Source organism: Bubalus kerabau, chromosome 21 (assembly GCF_029407905.1).
Source record: "Bubalus kerabau isolate K-KA32 ecotype Philippines breed swamp buffalo chromosome 21, PCC_UOA_SB_1v2, whole genome shotgun sequence".
NCBI classification, from domain to species: domain Eukaryota; kingdom Metazoa; phylum Chordata; class Mammalia; order Artiodactyla; family Bovidae; genus Bubalus; species Bubalus kerabau.
The window spans coordinates 29,143,276-29,162,095 of record NC_073644.1 but is presented as its reverse complement, the minus strand read 5'-3'; the positions used below and the strand labels follow the sequence as shown (position 1 = coordinate 29,162,095).

At 40.0% G+C, this 18,820-nt stretch overlaps 1 protein-coding gene and 1 long non-coding RNA gene across 6 annotated transcripts in view; one reads left to right on the top strand and one right to left on the bottom strand.

The window, feature by feature from the left end:
- Positions 1 to 16,691, bottom strand: part of DSC2 (desmocollin 2) — a 37,420-nt gene extending 20,729 nt beyond the window's left edge. For 3 of the 5 annotated variants that reach the window (XM_055558964.1, XM_055558967.1, XM_055558966.1), the window contains exons 1-7: positions 16,128 to 16,516; positions 8,726 to 8,810; positions 7,363 to 7,562; positions 6,135 to 6,254; positions 4,593 to 4,748; positions 3,218 to 3,362; positions 1,841 to 2,007 (exon numbers count right to left, since the gene is read on the bottom strand). In XM_055558964.1, coding sequence (XP_055414939.1) covers positions 1,841 to 2,007; positions 3,218 to 3,362; positions 4,593 to 4,748; positions 6,135 to 6,254; positions 7,363 to 7,562; positions 8,726 to 8,810; positions 16,128 to 16,196 — 942 coding nt within the window. In that variant the 5' untranslated portion in view covers positions 16,197 to 16,516. Of the gene's footprint in view, positions 1 to 1,840; positions 2,008 to 3,217; positions 3,363 to 4,592; positions 4,749 to 6,134; positions 6,255 to 7,362; positions 7,563 to 8,725; positions 8,811 to 16,127; positions 16,517 to 16,646 lie in introns of those variants that run through there. The other 2 variants (XM_055558963.1, XM_055558965.1) reach the window with 2 other exon arrangements.
- Positions 1 to 18,820, top strand: part of LOC129635796 (uncharacterized) — a 66,173-nt gene that overhangs the window by 37,729 nt on the left and 9,624 nt on the right. The window contains exon 3 of the long non-coding RNA XR_008706464.1: positions 15,024 to 15,122. This is a non-coding gene — a long non-coding RNA (uncharacterized LOC129635796). The remainder of the gene's footprint in view (positions 1 to 15,023; positions 15,123 to 18,820) is intronic.

Sequence of the window (18,820 nt, the reverse complement as noted above, 5' to 3'; positions counted from 1 at the left end):
TGAACTATTGTGGTATTAATGGAGATGAGTAGGAGATTGTTTTAATATTGTTTAATTAAATGTGTCAATATTTGGAGGATCTGCATAACTCGGTGAGCCAGTACTTCCCACATGACCAGTGCATGATGTTACAAAACCACACATGGTAAATAAACTAGTCACTTTTAGTACAAGACAATGGATCTTGATGTGACAAAGTATGAAAGTTCACAGACAAGGCTTCTTAAGAGTGCACACCGCAAAAACCATTTACGAACCTACCACCTGTCAAGCTTTGATGTAGTATATCAAAGAAGACTATCCACAGTGATCTGGAATTACTATTAAAACACTCCTCTCTAGTCTTACTTCAGGTCATCTTGGATTTTCTTTATATACCTCGACTAAAACTATATAGCAGACTGAATGCAGGAGATATGAAAACTAATCACTCTTACATTAAGTCAGGTATTAAACAGATTTGGAAAATGTATAATAATGCTACTCCTCATTCAATTGTTTGTTTTGGAAATGTAGTTGTTTTTATAAAAATATTATTTATATTAACATGTAATATCTTAAATGGGTAAGTAAATATATATTTTTTAACTTCTATCAGTTTTAAACATTTTTGGATTAAACAGTGATAAATATAACCCACATAAACAAAAGCCTGGAATTGTCAATAAAACTTAAGACTGTAAAGAGCTCCTGAGACCAGAAAACTTGCAAACCACTTCCCTAATCCATGGGAGAGGAAATGAATTAATACAGAGTTTTAGGAATCAAAGAGAAACCTGACAAACATATATTACTATATTTTAAAATTAAGGATTATAAATGTAGGAAGTAGGCCAGATAAGTACTATAAGAATTCAGATAAATAAATGCTAACAGTTGAGTAACAGTTGAATAACAAAATGAGTAATTACTAAACTAGGATAGCTGCAGGGACAATGGATAGACGTGAGTATAAGATCATTGTGGAGTTAATATCAACATGCTTTGGAACGTAATTTGACTTGGAAGAGGAGACATCAAATACAATTTTGAGAACACAAAGCCAAGGTGAAAATAGAAAAATCACTAAAGGAAAAGAATATTCTAATGTCATTTTAACTAAAAGCATGGGAAAGAGAGCATGTTCAGAAGGAAAGAAGAATTCTAGATATCCTGCATCTTAGGTAGCTGTGAAATGTTCAAATAAGGATTCCTGTCAGTCAACTGAAAATGTTGAATCAGAGATCAGCAAGAGATAAACTTTCATTTAATCCATGTAAGGGGAAAATGTAGATGAGATTGCTAATGAAGTTACACAGATAGAAAGAGAAGCTTTGTTATCTGCAGATAAGAAAATTCCACAAATTCCAAGTTTTACTGTACAATTACAACATTTCTTATTTTTTTCCAACTACAAATATGTTTATATTAGGAAATTTGATTTTATAAATCATATAATTCAGGAGAGAATGAATTAGCAGTTCAAAATCAGCATGCTGCAAGGTTAAGGACCTCCATCAACCTACCTAAAATAATTTTTGTTAGATTCACAATATGCTTTTCAAAAGCTTATCTGCAGGTGATATACAGAGAAACATAGGTACTACCAAAAGAGCCGACTCATTAGAAAAGACCCTGATGCTGAGAAAGATTGAGGGCAGGACGAGAAGGGGACGACAGAGGATGAGACAGTTGGATGGCATCACGGACTCAATGGACATGAGTTTGAGCAAGCTCCAGGAGGTGGTGAAGGACAGGGAAGCCTGGCGTTGGCATGCTGCACTCCATGGGATCGCAGAGTCAAACATGACTAAGGGACTGAACAATAACAAATCAGGTTTTATTTGTTAATATTTGTTACCTCTCTGTCTAGCTGAGATGACAATGTGGTGATCACGCCTGTAGTTGGATGCATAGAAAAGAGGGTGGGTGATACTGGAAACTGCTTAATGATGGAGTACTTTAGACGCGTGTGCAGTGTGCCAGGCTCATCTTGGTCTGTTGCACAAACCTGTCCCACGGTAGTACCTACATACACAAAAATCCTCTTTAATTTCCAAAACCTTTACAGTTTCAACTTTCCCTTTGACTCCTCTCTACCACAAAAAAGTTTTGCACGACAAAATTAATAATAGGAATAGCATTTGTACATTTTCAGGATTCCATACAAAGTATCACTTCCTTTTAAATATCCCAATCTTCCAACATTTTGAAATTTGGTGACCATATCCATATTTACTACGTTTACTGTATAATTTTATAAATGTTGATAATATCCCCCCATGGCCTTAGTATTTCTTAACTAAAGAATTCCAATTATTCTTTAAGCTTTTTCTGTTTATAAGCCTGCACTTAAATTGATCATATGGGTCAGTTTTGCTCTGAAAATTCTTAGCTTACTTCGATCTTTCTAGAGGAAGACTAAAAATTTAATTCTAACTCCTAGTTGAAATGGTCCATTTTTCAAGAGATTAAGAAAATTTATTCTCCAAGACCTTTAAAACAATGCCCAGAATGCATGTGTGCATGCATGCTAAGTCACATCAGTTGTGTACAACTCTTGCGACCTATGGGCTATAGCCCAGCTGGCTGCCCTGTCCATGGGATTCTCTAGGCAAGAATACTGGAGTGGAAAAAAAAAAAAAGAATACTGGAGTGGGTTGCCATGCCCTTCTCCAGGGGATCTTCCCGGTACAGGGATTGAACACACATATCTTACATCTCCTGCCTTCGTAGGCAGGTTCTTTACCACTAGGGTCACCTGAGAAGCCCAATGATGCCCAGAATACAGTCTATCATTTAATCACTATAGAATATCAGCAGATCTCTTCAAGGCTAAGACTTCTATGGCTCAATAACTTCTTTTCAGAAAAAAAATATTCTTAGAATATTTAGAAAACATGGCCTCTTAAAAGTATTTCTTTTGTCTCACACAGAAAGGCAAAATAACATTGAGGCACTGTGCTTGGCATTCAAGGTATACTGCACTTCACTTAACCTTGTATGTTAATATCTCATGTTACAGATGAAGAAACCAAAGCTTGTCAAGATTAGGAAACTTGCCCAAGGTGACAGCACACAGCTAGCAAAAGGCAGAGTAAAATGCCTGCCAGAGCCACCCATCTGGCAAGTCCCTTGCTCTTGGCAGCAGGCTATGCTACCCCCCAGTGGCCAGAATGAAAGTCAACTAATGAACTGAAACACTAAGTTGCCGTACATTGCCAGGGTGGGTACTCACCAACTCTGCTGTTTTCAAAAACTTCAAAACTGTAACTTGTTTCTGTAAAAATTGGGGCATTATCATTTTCATCCTCAATTCTGATGACCAAGGTCAATGGATATTCTGGAGTATATCCATCCGGAGTTGTTGCAAAGGCAACTAGCTGTGAAGAGAGAAACATTGAAAAAAAAAGCAAAAATAAAATATGGTTCAAACTTGCTTATGCTTTGCCTTTCATTTGGAGACTGTTGAGCATCACAGTGTGGGTTTTACCATTTGTTACTACTTTTGAATGTGAGCATAATCTTAATGCCACAAGAGATGGCTAATTTCATGGTGTACTATAGCATTTTATAATATATCTGATATAATAACATAGATAAATTCGGTTTCCTCACCATTGCTGTATTGTTGTTCATGAGTGTAATGGTTATTATTATTATTTTCTTGAAAGGGTCCTGAGAACTCTTTTGTTTTGCTTGAAAGTTTCAAGTGCATGTATTTTAAATACAATTTTCTGGATCTTATATAACTGAATTCTTAGGATTCCAAACTCCCCAGGTGCAGTCAACTGAGATACTATTTTATTTTCTAATTAGAATTTTAGCCATATTGATGGCTATATTTAGATAACTGTCTTCATAATAATTGTTTAATTTAAAAAGGGGAGTCAGAAATGGACCAAATGGCCATACATTGTGTCTAGAATGCAATTTATTCTTTTGATTATACAATATCAATTTAAATTCCATTTTATCTCCTAACAGCTGTCATAGAAAGAACAGACCACCACAGGTACTTAGAAGGCCATGTCGTAGTAATTATAAAACTAAAGAATTAATTCATCCAAAAACATATAACTAAAGTTGAGTTAAGCAAAATAACCAGTTCCTGTGGGAAATTCAATACAACATTAGGTTAAATTCTTACATAGTAACACTCATCCCACAATGGGAGGTTGCCTAGATGATAAAATGCCTTGTTATCCTAGTTAAGCACTGTCCACACTCCTTACTCGCTCACAAATTAATTGTCTCTCATTGCAAAGGTTCTGAGGCTTAACTTCTGAGCTGGACTTACCTCCTATGGCATCACTCTCAGTACCATAAAGAAGTTCACAGATCTTTTCTGCCAAATAAATAACTACTTTCAAAGTAGTGCTCTTTTTTCTTTTGAAAACAGAAATAGTAAAACTGTAATTCCCAGAACAATCTAATAAAACTGAAGACTATTTATTTTATAAAATTCTTTTTGCTTCCAGGCAACTATCAGGTCCATACAATACTACCAGAGCAGAGATGAGAAATTCAGGAGACAGAAAAGAGTAATTGAATTGAGGAAGAGAGGCGAAATAGCCAAGCTTAATGTTACTAACACAATATGTAAACGTTACCTCAAATGATGGATATGTTTCACGATCTATAGAAGCAGTACAAAACAGGTTTCCAGTATCTCTCTCTACATAAAATAAATTGCGAGGTTCTTTGTCAACTCCAGGCCCACTTATGGAATAGTAAATAGTGTAGTTTTGGGCTGTATCAGATTGAATCTAGAAAGTAGACAATATATACATAAAAGACAAATTTTGTATTTCAGCAAAACTTTCATCTACATATTTATGCAATCACATTGATATTTTCATTACAATAAGTAATTACCCCCTTTAATTTATTACTATGTATGAATAAAAGACAGCAATAGGAAAAGGAAGCCTAATAACTGAGAAATTCAAGAGCAAGGCATGAGGAAAATAATGAAGTAGCACCTTAGTTTTCCAGAATAACTAACGAATACTTTCAAAGGCTACATGTACCTACATGGATCAAACATTCTGGACTTTTCTTGTCTTAGAAAACGAAGTATTCTGAGCATGAAAAGTTATCCTTTTATCAATTGTTTTAACACCTGAAGTTTTATTATATATAATGTAATATTTGAGACACTGGATTTAAAGTATACTGTCTGCAGGGCAAACATCTGGAAAGTGATTTCCTTAATTAGTTTTCATTTCTCAGCATTGTCTTTATTATAGGGGTTGAACAGGATGAAAAAGAGTGAAAATATCTTGGTGAATGTGCTACTTTGATATTTGATTCAAAAAGAAAATTTTCTCTGGGATTTCCCCAGTGGTCCGATGGTCAAGACTTTGCCTTCAAATGCAGGGGGCATGTGTTCCATCCCTGGTCAGAGAACTAAGATCCTACATCAAAAAACATTTTTTTCCAAAGTATTTTCAGCCTCTTAGTAGGATCCTGACTACCTATCAGAATGACTAACAATTATTTTCAAAAAAATTTTTTCCCAACTTTAAAATGCTCTTCTCTCAGCTGCACTGAATTTATTGGTGGGCTCTAAATAAGGTATCTCTCTCACAGATTAAAGAATTGGTGGAAAAGAAACCTAAGAGCTAGACTGAATGGTAGTGACCACTGATAGTGGAGAGAGGCACAAAGATTTGCTGAGGTTCCCACTGAAATTTAAAAGAGAAAGAGAAAATGTGGACCCAGTGTGATTTAAATAGTGAACCTGGAAAGAAACCATGGAAAGGTGTACCATCTTTCCCTTTCATGGCATTTGACTTTTTATCGGCAATTTCATCCTTTATTATGGAAGATGTTTGGGGGTTTTCTAGACTACGTCCAGGCTCTGAGATACACTTGATGATATTAAAATCCATTGAAGAAGCACGTGTTTGAGAGTGCTAGATGGGCTTCACAGCTTTATAAATGGCTTTTGCATGACTACAACTGCAAAAAAGTTTATGCAGGTATAGAGAGATGTATTTATACCATATATTGAAGCATATGATAGACACACTCATTCACTTATATATTCATATATGCACATTTTAAAAAATAATTGCATACTTATTGTCCAAATTTTTAAAAGAGATGGAAACCATAGACTCTCACAGTGAAAAGAAAGTAAATTGTACCTGTTGAAGAAAAAGTGGGAATGGACCCAAGGAATTCTCAGGCACTGAGCAAGGAAGAGGAGCCCATCTTCTCTTGGCACGTCTCAAAACTTTTTCCTGAGAATGCCTTTTCTTTAGTACCTCAATTTAGAAAACAACAACAACAACAAATAATCAAGTCAACAGCTACTTTATTTTTAAACTTGAAAAGTGATACATCTTTCTTCTCTCATTATCTCATGAGGATTAGCTGGGGAGGCGTAGGACCACGGTAGTGCTTGAAAACTAAACAAAATGTCAATACCATTAAAAAAAAAAAAAAAGAAGAAAGCCCTGCCCTAACTGTTATCTCAGCAATCCTCTTGAGAAAATAACTTGGTGGGAACACAGAAGAGAGAGAGATGGAATCTGAAGCCTAGAAGCAAAACTGGAAAAAAAAAAAAATTACTGTTGCCACATTGCCATGCAGAAACACAGGAGAAGAAATATGCAAAGAACGTTAAGTGGATAGGTGTCCTTCTAAATTCAGCATAAGCATCTTCCACTCACCAGCAGCTAGGAAGAGCCAGGGGACCAACAGAGAGATCTGTGTCAGAAGGAGGAGAGAAACACGGGGACAACTCTCAGTCGGACGTCGTGAGTAATGGCCAGGGGCTGAACAGAAGTCATTTTGATCTTGGGTGTCACAAAGTCAAATGCGTGCATGAGATCCGAAATTTAACCTAAAATACCCCTCCATTTTCTAAGAGGAAAAATTATGCCAAGATACATGAAACCTATCTCTGAAGGCCTCAGGTGTCAAAGCATAATTAACCACATGATGACCCTAGTACCGCTGCCCGAATAGGACATCACAGTATGTCATTAACATGTCATACGAGTTCCTGAATCTTTAAAAGCTACATACTCCAAATTACATACGAACATCTTAAGCAATAATGTTTATTGTTTTGGAAACCTACTCCACAGTGAAGATCAAGAAACGCTGCTCCATGTCTAATCTCAAGTTCTCCTTCTGTCCCGTATGCCAACTTCTCCTTTTATGCCCCAAATAAAAGGAAATTATAACCTGGGATAATCTAGGTTGAACCACTCTTTTTCATTTCAACACTGTTAACTTGAGTCATGGTTTTCCTTCTTCTTCAAGCTAAACTAACCCCCATCTTTTCTGATTCACATCTTCTCTGGTCATGTGAGTTACACCTGAAGAAGTCAATTCATTATACTTCATTTTTACACTTTGGCATACCTTTGTTTGATGTTCTAAAAGGACGGGTATTTCCTTCTCTTCTTGGGTCTCTGTGTTGGAGAGCAATATGGTAAAAGAGCTCTTCTCTGAGGACAAAAGAATGGCATGGGTTGTATAGACTGAGCCATCTTCTAAGATTTGGAAATCAGGGTCACTTGAGTGAATGAGAGTTGCCGATTTAAAGCATTCCTTCAGGTTAACTGTAGAAAATGCACAGAGCAATCATTTGTGAGCTAAATCAAAGCAATATATAATTTTAACTGTAAGCTATGCATTTGAGGTGGGACAATCAAGAACTTTGACTACATTGACACTTGTAAATTTTGCATTTTTTAAAAGGACATATGAAACTACATGGTTAATTAAGTTTTTCTTAATTAAACATATCTACCATGTTATTTACCTACTTCATATCCTTTTAAAAAAAGAGACATTTGTTCTTAAATAAAGACATATAAACTCCACAGTTTGAATATTAAACTCACACCAAAAGAAGTTTTTCTTTATTAACTGAAACTAGCCATAGAGCAACACAATAAAACACATAAAGTATGTTAAATAGAACCTAGAAATTAAAACTGGAAGCTATTAAATTATTACTGAACTCTTTGCATCTGTTGTTAAATAGTCATCATATTCTGTCTCTACATTGATCCAATCTTTAGTTATACATTTGAGTTATATGAAAAAAATTAATTGATAAAAAAGCAATGAAAATGTTAGTCACTCAGTCATGTCTGACTCTTTGCGACCCCATGGACTGCAGCCCACCAGGCTCTTCAAGTCCATGGAATTCTCCAGGCAAGAATACCAGCATGGATTGCCATTTCTTCCTCCAAGGGATCATCCCCACCCAAGAATCAAACCCCAGATCTCCTGCATTGCAGGTGGATTCTTTACCATCTGATTTTTACCATTTTTTGCCATCTGATTCGTCATCATCTTTACTATTCTTCCCCACCAGAGAAGCCCATTAAAAAAAAAAAAAAAAGGTGGAAATAAATGTCAGGAAGATGCCAAAATTGTTTAGGATAAAAATCCAAAAACAACACCTTTAAACTCAAGAAATAATTTCAATACTATTTCTCAATTTCAAAGACATGTTTTGACACATACCATAACCTACCTCTAATGTAAATATTAGTAATTACTTCATTAATCAAATTAAAACAATTTTATGTTATATAATCATGTCTTTCAATAAAGAACAATATTTCATTCACTGGATTAACACCACATGTATTAAAATGTATTGTAATAGTTTTAACTACTAATTCCAATACAGTCACTCTTCTAAAGATTACACTAATTTTACAAGATCACAGCAAACTAGGATTTATTACATACTTTGGCAGTTTCTTACCTCTACCAATAAATTTTTCAGCGTCTAGTTTAGTGGGAACATGTAGTGTCACTGTTTTGCAGGCATCACAGGCAAATGTTAAGATCTAAAAAAAACAATATTATGCATGAAAAGGAGCCTTTTCATGTGTACACAGTTTGCACACATTTGTATAATTATATATCTGTTTATAAAATTATCAAAATAAAATACCAAGCATATAATGGGATTAAGAATTCAGAAAAAAAAAATTGCATAGAAGAATAAAACCAATAGAGAGCCATGGTTCCCTCCCTCACAAGGCATGTAAACCCAGAGAATTCCTTATCCTCTTGGGCTTTGTTTCCTAGTCTGAAAATGGAGTTAATAATGGAGAAGGAAATGGCAACCCACTCCAGTACTCTTGCCTGGAGAATCCCAGGGACGGAGGAGCCTGGTGGGCTGCGATCTATGGGGTCGCACAGAGTCGGACACGACTGAAGTGACTCAGCAGCGTCAGTAGCAGCAGTAATGACACCCTTTTGTGGGAAACTATTAGGAAGGCAGCACAGATATGTAAAAATAACAAAATGAAAACAAATCTAATGAGTCAGCAAATCATTTCAATTATCTGAACTGCCTATGAACCAAATCAAAAATATCCTAAAGAAAAGCCCAACACTTTTAAAGACAAGCCCTGACTCACTGCCATGGAGTGATATAAAAATTATTTACATGTGACCCCACACATACAAGCACACAACTTTGAAATATGAACTTATTTTGAACTTATCATTAATGAAAATTAAGGTCAATGTTAAAAATATTTCACTTAAAAAATGTAAACGATTTAGTGATTTATGGTGAACGAGTTCCAATACAATACATATCTGAGCCCACTGAAAATAAATTTAGTTCTCTCTGAAACTATAAACAGATGCTTCTGAAAGACTGAGAGTTTTGTCCTATATTTTTGCAAAGGTTTTTAGCCAAAAGCAAAATAACTCCAGCATTTATGTTGTTATTTAAAAATCTATAAACATAAATTAAAATCATCAAAATTGGAATGAAAATTTTTATCTCCAAAACACATTAAAAACCCTTTAATTATCCAATTTAAATTGTGTATGAAGGACTAAGCATGGCAGAGATTACATTTCAATTGGAACTGAGCAATGAACATAACCAAGGGACTATACTCAAATAAAAATATTGAGAAATAAAAAGATGAGAAGAATTCTCACTGGTTGCCTAGTCTAGAGCAAATAGGAGTAGGACGTGTGAAGAGCCCAGCTCAAGGTGACAGAAAGCACACACCCCACTGATTCATTCAACCCACGTTTTTTGGTTACCGCCTGGGTGCCAGGCAGTGTTCAAAGGCTACCACAGTGAACAAAGAAAACTCCTTGACTTCATTGAGATTATTTTATAATAAAAGACAAAAAGTCAATACACAAATGCACCAAGATCACATAACGCCATGAGTAAGTGTTATAAGAAAAGTAAAACAGGGAGAGAGGGTGATAAAAGACCAGAATGAAATAAGAAAGCAAACCAATTCACTAACCAGGGGAGAGCCTTCCAAGTGGAGCAAAAGCCACGCCAAAAGCCCTGAGAGGCGACTTCACCTGGTGTGTCAAAGGAACACAAAGGAGCCCTTAGCTGTAAACACCGACTTCCCAGGTGGCTCAGTGGTAAAGATTCTGCCTGCCAAGCAGAAACGTGGGTTCGATCCCTGGGTTGGGAAGGTCCCCTGGAGAAGGGAATGGCTACCCATTCCAGTATTCTTGGCTGCCAAATCCCATGGGCTGAGAAGGTTGGCAGGCTACAGTCCACGGGATCACAGAGTCAGACCCAACCGAGCAACTCAAATAACAAACGTACAGCAGTAAACACAGAGCAGGAAGAGTGACAGGACGATACTGAAAAGACAGTCGTGGGCGTATTAGATAGGGTCTAAAAGACCACAGGGACGAGTACAGTTTTATTCTGAGGGCAAAGAGAAGCAACCGTATGTTTAGAGACTTATGGCATCAGTTGTGAGCATTTACACAGACTCATTCAGGTGGCCACGGGAAAACAGACGGAAAAGTGAAGTGTTAGTCGCTCAGTCGTGTCCAACTCTTTGCGACCCCATGGACTGTAGCCCACCAGGCTTCTCTGTCCATGGAATTCTCCAGGCAAGAATACTGGAGTGGGTTGCCATTTCCTCCTCCAGGGGATCATTTCCACCCAAGAATCAAAGCTGGATCTCCTGCATCGCAGGCGGATTTTTTACCATATGATTTTTAGCATTCTTTGCCATTTGATTCTTCACCATCTTTACCAGTAGCCAGGCTGCTCTGTCCATGGAATTCCCCAGGCAAGAATACTGGAGTGAGTAGCCATTCCCTTCTCCAGGGGATCTTCTCAACCCAGGGATCGAACGCACATCTTCTGCATTGAAGGCAGATTCTTTATTTTTCTGAGCCACCAGAGAACATACTATAGAGGACCAGAGTGGAAGCAAGGAGACCCACTGGGAGGAATCTAAGAGAGGAGGGGTGGTGACTTGGACTAAGGTAAAAGTGATGGAAAAGGTGAGGATGGCCAAATTAAGACAACATCTCAGATAACAGTGTCCTGGACATCCACTCATTCATTCATTCAACAAATATTTATTGAATGTCTAATATGTTCCAGACACAAGCAGCAAACAGGGTTCTCGTGAAACATTCAAGTCAAGGGTAAGACATTTGCAATTTCAATAAAGGAGGATAAAAGCTATGACAGGGAAGTTCAAGGTGCTTTGGGAGAGCACTGGGAGCCAGCCCCTTCTAAGGGACAGGTGAAGAGGGGAGACATGTTAGTCACGTCCAAGGAAGGCAGAGTTTATATGTTCCCAGCACAGGAACTGCATGTGCCCAAACCCAGAGAGGCCACAGACCTGAAAATGCCATTTGCCATGGCTGATGTATATAGCACAAGAGGGAGAGGAACTGAAAATGGATTCAGAGAAGCAGGTGTGGGAGAGAGTCTTTTTTCCTAAAGATAATAAGAAACCAAAGATTTGTTTTAAGCAGATAAATGACATAAGCAAGCTTTCCAGGTAGCTCAGCTGTAAAGAATTTGCCTGCAAAGCAGGACCATGGGAGATGTGGGTTCAATCCCTGGGTCGGGAAGGTCCCCTGGAGGAAGGCAAGGCAACACACTCCAGTATCCTTGCCTGGAGAATTCATGGACAGAGGAGCCTGGTGGGCTACAGTCCATAGGGTTGCATCGAGTTGGACCAGACTGAAGCAACTTAGCGCGTGTATACACACACACACACACACACACAAACGACATAAGCAACTTTCTATTGGAATAAGGTAACTCTGACCAGTGTGACAAATGAACTCGGGGAACAATTTTCTTTGCCAAGAAGGGCCCTAGGGCGTTCAGTCAAATCCTTAGGCCAAAATTAAAAATAACGGATACATGTTTTTAAACCATCCTAAAACATCTTACAAGGAAGTCCTAGGCAAAAACTGAGGATTAATGTGGAAAACAGGAGTAACCAGAAAAAACTTCTAATCTGAAAAGATTAGATTTTGGTTTTTTGGCCTCAAATAGATGGGAGTAAAATCAAAGCATGGACCTGCCTATGATCTAAGAGACGAGCCACTCATGTTAATCTGGATTCCCAAATGCAAAACCTTCACTGTAGGTATGAGCTAGAAGTGAACTAGCCTCGCATGGACTTGTGAGCCACACTCATGTCATTCGGATGTTCTAGGAAACTCAAGCCACTATGTAAGTAGACTTAGTGTGTGATCAGCACCATGGCTGCTGAAAACCATTTGGCCAAATTCAATAACCATTCTTAAACTTTTTTTTAAAAAAAGAGCCCCCAATAGGAATTGATAAGTGCTATTTCAATATGAGTTTTATTTTACATTATAATCACATCACCAATAGAAAAGCCCTAGGATAGCCTCACTAAACTCAGAAACAAGATGGACTTCCCAAGGGTCATCACCTATAGCTAACATTACATTAAAGTATATTAGATATATGAATGAAAAGAAGAAGGTAAAAGTAAAAACAACTATTTGCATTTGATATGACTATTCATCTGGAAAACCCAAGCAAATTAACCATAAAACAGTAAGAGAATTTTAGTAAGGGAGCAGAAATAACTGCTAAAATATACAAATCATTAGTCTTCATCCACATAAGCCAGTTAAGCAATATATTGGGAAAAAAGAAATCATTTTCAAAAGTGGTAAAAGAAAAAGTTAGAATACCAAAAAGGAAACTTAAGCTTATGTGAGAAAAATCTGAAAATATTTCTGAAGGACACAAAAGAAGACTTGCACAAAAATAAATATGTATCATTATTTTGAATAGAAAAAAAATCAACAGTGTAAGTATATCAATTTACACAAAGTTAAATTATGAAGTTTATGAACCTAATAAATCCCAACAGTACTTTTTTTCCAGAACTAGACAAGCTAACTTAAAAGATCATAAAGAAACCCAGAGATTGTCATAATGAGCAAAGGAACTTAAGTCAGACAGGAGAGTGTATGACATCCCTTATGCACAGAATCTAAAAAGAAATGATACAAATGAACTGACTCCAAAAACAGAAATAGACTCACAGACTTAAGAGAACAAATTTGTGGTTGCATAAATCGGGTGGGAAGGATAGTTAGGGAGTCTGGGATGGACATGTACACACTGCTATATTTAAAATGGATAACCAGACTTCCCTGGTGGTACAGTAGATAAGAATCTGCTGTCAATGAGGGGGATACTGGTTCGATCCCTATCAGGAAAATTCCACATGCCATGCTGCAATGACCGAAGCCCGGGCCCAGCGACAAGAGAAGCCACTGCGATGAGAAGACCACTCACAACAACGAACAGCAGCCCCCTGCTTGCCACAATTAGAGCAAAAGCCCACCATGCACAGCAGGAAGACCCAGTGCAGCCAAAAATAAATGAATTAAAAAAAAAAATCAGGCTTAATGGATAACCAAGGACCTACTAAATAGCACAGGGAACTCTGTTCAATATTATGTGGTAATATGGAACCATCCCCTGGATGGGAGGGGAGTTTGGGAAAGAATGGATACAGGTATATGTATCACTAAGTCCGTTTACTGTTCTCCTGAAACTATCACAACATTGTCGGTCAGCTACACCCCAATACAAAATAAAAAGGTTTTTAAAAAATGAAGTGATAATTTTGATACGTTTTTGAAGAGGTCATAAGGAAAAAATAAACAATTAAAAATAGAAAAATTATGAAAAAGAAGAGCAGTTAAAGGATATTAGCATTAGCTGACAATGAAAGGTCTTAGGAAGTCTCGGTAATTAAAACAATGCAGCATTTGGTAGGTATATCAACAGAAGGAAGTGCATACAAATTGGAAAGGAAGAAACAAAACAGTTTCAATTCACATTTGTTACAACCCATATAGATCATAAGGCTGTAGTTTTTTGTTACATTCACCAACCATCTAAGAGCTTCTACTTCTCCGCATTCTTGCCTACAGAGCCTGCTCTCAAACTTTTGGATGTTTGCCAAATGAGAAATGACATTTCAATGTAGTTTTAAAATTCACCTTTCCCTATTATGAGTGAGGCTGAAATATTTTATGAGACATTTTTATTACTTTATGGTTTTTCATGTTAATGCTGGACTTGATTTATAAGAACTCTATCTATTGGTAGATTAGCTTTTTCATAAAGGCTCCAATCACAAGATGAAATTGCATTAAGGAATGACTTGAATTTAACAGTGAAGATCCCTGATGACCTTAGAGAAGCTTCATTAGGTGTTTAGGCAGAAAGTTACTCAGTCATGTCTGATTCTTTGGGACCCCCTGGACTGTAGCCCACCAGGCTCCTCTGTTCGTGAGGATTCTCCAGGCATGAATACTGGAGTGGGTTGCCATTCCCATCTCCAGGGCATCCTCCCCACCCAGGGATCAAACCTGGGTCTCCTGCATTGGAGGCAGATTCTTTACCATCTGAGCCGTCTGGGAATATTTATGGCCTGTGCATTTCATTGCCTGAACCTAATCATGCTTTTTTCTTTCAAGGGCATTGGTTCAGAAAGAAGTGTCCAAAAAAGGGGGGGATGGAGGAGTCTACTTTACTGAGAATCTAATCAAAATCGAGACATTTTATGACAGTTATTTACATATTCCATTCTCGATTTCCTCGATAGTTAACTGTTAATTGCTGTGCACCTCTGTGCCCTTTGTGTTATTAATGTGCCCCAGGAAATGGGTTAAGGTTTGAAGTCCATAAGGAAAGCCATTCTAATGATAGCAACGACTACAATTTCATTCATTAAAAATTTCAGGAATTCCGTGAAACAGGACAGCGGTAGAGTAAAACTGGATATTTCACGCCGCCAGTTCCACCAGTCCCAGAAGGAATTCCCCGACTGTCTGTTCTCCAGGTTCGTCCCCGTGTCCTTCAGGTTTGCCTGGAGCCCTAACGCCTGCGGCTCAGCTTGAAAAGGCCACTACGGGCTTAGCCCCCTTGCTCTTGGTCTCTGTGATTTTTCTTCTTCCAGGGTACCCCGGGAGCTCTATCTGGGGAACCTCTGGTCCCACACTCTCTCAGCGGCTGCTCCCCCGCTCTAGATTCCGTGCCTGCAGCCCCCTCCCCCAAAGAGAGCCCGGGCTTTTTTGCCCGGGGGTGGCGGGGTGAGGGTGGTGGCGTTGTCCTTTCCAAATAAGGCCACCCCCACTTTCTCTCAGAGCTTTGGGGAGGTGGGCTCGTAGCTATTGTGTTTCATAAAGTGAAAAAAAAACTGGAGCTGGAGGGCGGGGAGGGGCAGGCGGTGGGAGGAAGAATCCGGATGCCTCCGAGGCGACCATTTCCCCAAAGTTTAAAGGGAGTGAAACCTCACGTGCGGACCCATAATAGAAACCTTAACTGAGGACCATTTGGGAGCCGTCTACCATTTTCACGCGCAGAGGGTCCAGACCGCCCGGTCTCCGCGCTTCCCTCCCCTTCACCCACAGCCTAAGATAAATTCCCCAAAACGCGCCTAGACCTCTCTTTCACCCCAGGATCGGCGGGTTTGGTCGCGTCCGCCCAGCGGCTCGCCTGGTCGGTGACCGGAACCCGGCCCTGAGCCTGCCTGGACTGTCCTCCCCCGCGAGGTGCGCGGGCTGGAGGCGCTCGGAGGCTCGTACCCAGGGGCCACGGATTTGCATGGGCGTTTGCAGCCACTACAGGAGACACCCTCCTCCTCGTCCCCTGCGGGATCGCAGCGCCCAGGTCGCCGTCCTCTGTCCGCCCTCCCCCACCCCAACCGGCTGCACTTTTGCAGCCAGCCCCAGGCGCCAGGAGCCCCCGCCTGGCTCGCCACCCACAGATCTCTGCTCCTAAAGGTGCCCTCTCTCCCACATCTGTCCGTGCGCCCTCCGGGCCCAGAGTCCAGGCGGCCACTCACCGCGAGGGTCAGCAGGAGTTGTCGGCAGAGGGCCCCGCTCGGGGAGCCTGGGGCTCGGGCTGGCGCCATGGGAGAACTCCGGGGCAGGTCGCCGGCCGAAGCACCCGGAGGCCGGGGGAGGGAGGGCGCGGCGGGGCCAAGGGCCGCGGCCGGGGCGCAGGAGTGCGAGGCCGAGGACCTGGCGCGCGGAGGAGCTGCTTTTCTTCTCGGTTTTTCTGAAGCTCCAGCCTCTCAGCCCAAAGGCTTTTCCTCTGGCCGAGGGTGGGGTTTCCAGGCGCGTCCGAAAGACACCGATCGGCCCCTCCTAGGTATTTTCTTAAGTCTTCATTTCTGGAAGAACGCAACAAGTGGGAACTCCCTTTCGCCGCCACCCTTTTACCTGTGCTAGGTGTTTCTCACCAGCGGACGCCACCTATAAGCCCCATCTCCCCCACCCCCACCCCCCCACGCCCCAGTGTCCGCCTGGAGGATTAACAGCTGGCCCTGCCCAGCAGAAGCCCTGACTGTACAAAGACTCACTCTCCAAGCGCGCCGGGCCGCGGAAGGGGGCGAGGACCCGGGCGCGCTCCCGGCCCGACTCCGCCCCGCGCGCTGTGGTCAGTTGCAGACCCGCAGAGGCCGCCGGGGAGGGAGGTGGAGAGGTCGCACTTGGGTGTCACGGCTGCCTAAGGCCCACCTAGTAGAGGGTTGGCCCCAGGGGGACTGGGCTTCCCTGGTGGCTCAAACTGTAAAGAATCCTCCTGCAATGCAGGAGACTTGGGTTCGATCCCTGGGTTGGGGAGATCCCCTGGAGGAGGGCGTGTATTCTCCAGTATTCTTGCCTGGAAAATCCCCATGGACAGAGGAGCCTGGCTGGCTGCAGTCCTTGGGATCGCAAAGAGTCGGACACGCCTGAGCGATCAAGCTCCCAGGGAGACTGTTTTCCACACTCTCCTGGAGTTAATTTCCTGCGGACAACCAGTATGCACACCCTTCTGGGGTCTTATTTGATCGTTGGTTTCCGGGGAGGGGGATTGTCTTTTTTTTTTTTTTTGTAAATAAATGTCATGGCCAGAATAACAACGATACAAGGAAATTAAAATAATTAATTAATTAAAATAAGGGAATCCAGGCATCAGGGGTGAGTTAACTACCGAATCTCTCTGAATCCTAGACATTGGCTAAATGTGACCTCATGATTTTCTCCAAGACCTTCCTTTGTCACAGTTAAAGCCAACCACTGACCTTCTTATCACTTATCTCCTAAGTTGGATTCCTGGACGTCTTACTGAGATTTCTTCCTTTCCCACCACCCAAACCAGAGTTCGTGGTAAGAAAAGAAAAAGAATAGGATAAAATCTATGTTTAGGTTTGAAGTATACTTAACCTAGGTGAATTATAGGAGTGCTTAACCTGGAAGATTAAAATATAAAAGCGGTATTCTTGCAGCTCTTCAGAAAGCAATGACGGGGCATTCTGACTCATTATGCTGTACCTCTTTTCAATTACTGGCTTAAACCAGAGAAGTCTGACCACAAAGGAGAAACCTGTCCCATTTCATTTGGTTTGTCTGCACAGGGGTGTGTGGAGAAACCTGTTTGAAAAGCCAGCCATAACATTCAGATTTCAGCTCTTGAAAATATATGTGGTCCCAATACCATTATATACAGAGCCAAAATTATTATAATATTGACCATATACTTAAAATCAAGAGTATTGTCAAACAGTACCTGTCTCACATTCTAAGTATTAGTCCCATGCTTTATTTTACTATTGAATGACACATAGTGAGCTGTTCTGTGGTCTCCATATTTATAAAATTATCACTGAAACTGCTTGTAAAATCAGCCTGGGTCATCGGCATGAAACTCTGGTTGACATCCTTCTGTTTCCACATTTTTTAACCCTCATGTTTTTCCAGCAGTGATTTCATTAACACTCCTCGTCCTGTTAATGATGATATCATGCCAGTTTCGTGTTCAACAAATGTACTCAGGCTGTTATGGTCTTTGATAATAGAACATTTTCAAATTCTTGCTTACCCTTTAACCTTAAACACCTAAGGGTGACTCATGTTTTTCCACATTCCAGAAAAGGGAAGAGGGTAATTTGAAAAGAATTTGCCTTAGATCCTTATTTTCATCTTTCACACTAGGTAACTGACTAAAGCTATTAAGATGGTAATTTGTTTGTTTCTTTGTGAATTTCTTAAAGAAATGAAATATAAACTCTAAACAAGGGACCAGATTTATTTAGTAGTTTTAGATTAGACTATATGGTTTCTGAAATAGTTTCTTTAATAATACAATCTTGAAATAGCAGATATAATTTAAAGAGAAATGAAATGTGAGAAGAGGAATTTTTTTTAAGAATGTCTTTTGGCTGTGAACATGATTTTGCTGATTTGAAGTGATCTTCCATTGGGCTATAGTAAAGGATGCACCAGACCAACAGTCAGGACCAAGTTCCTTTGTGTTTTGGGCTGCTCATGTAACCTCAGCCCTCAGCACTCTTCATTCATTAAGGAAGATAATTAAAATAATACTGGATGCTGTCTATGGCAGCTTCCACGTCTAAAATTAAACTGTTTAGACTCTTTGTGGCTGGTTTTTGAGAAAGTTGGCTGGAGATGGGTGTTCCTTTTCAAAGAGAAAGTCAGAACCAGAGTTGTTCTTAAAAAGATGAACAAATAGCAACCCCAGGCCCTTGGGGCA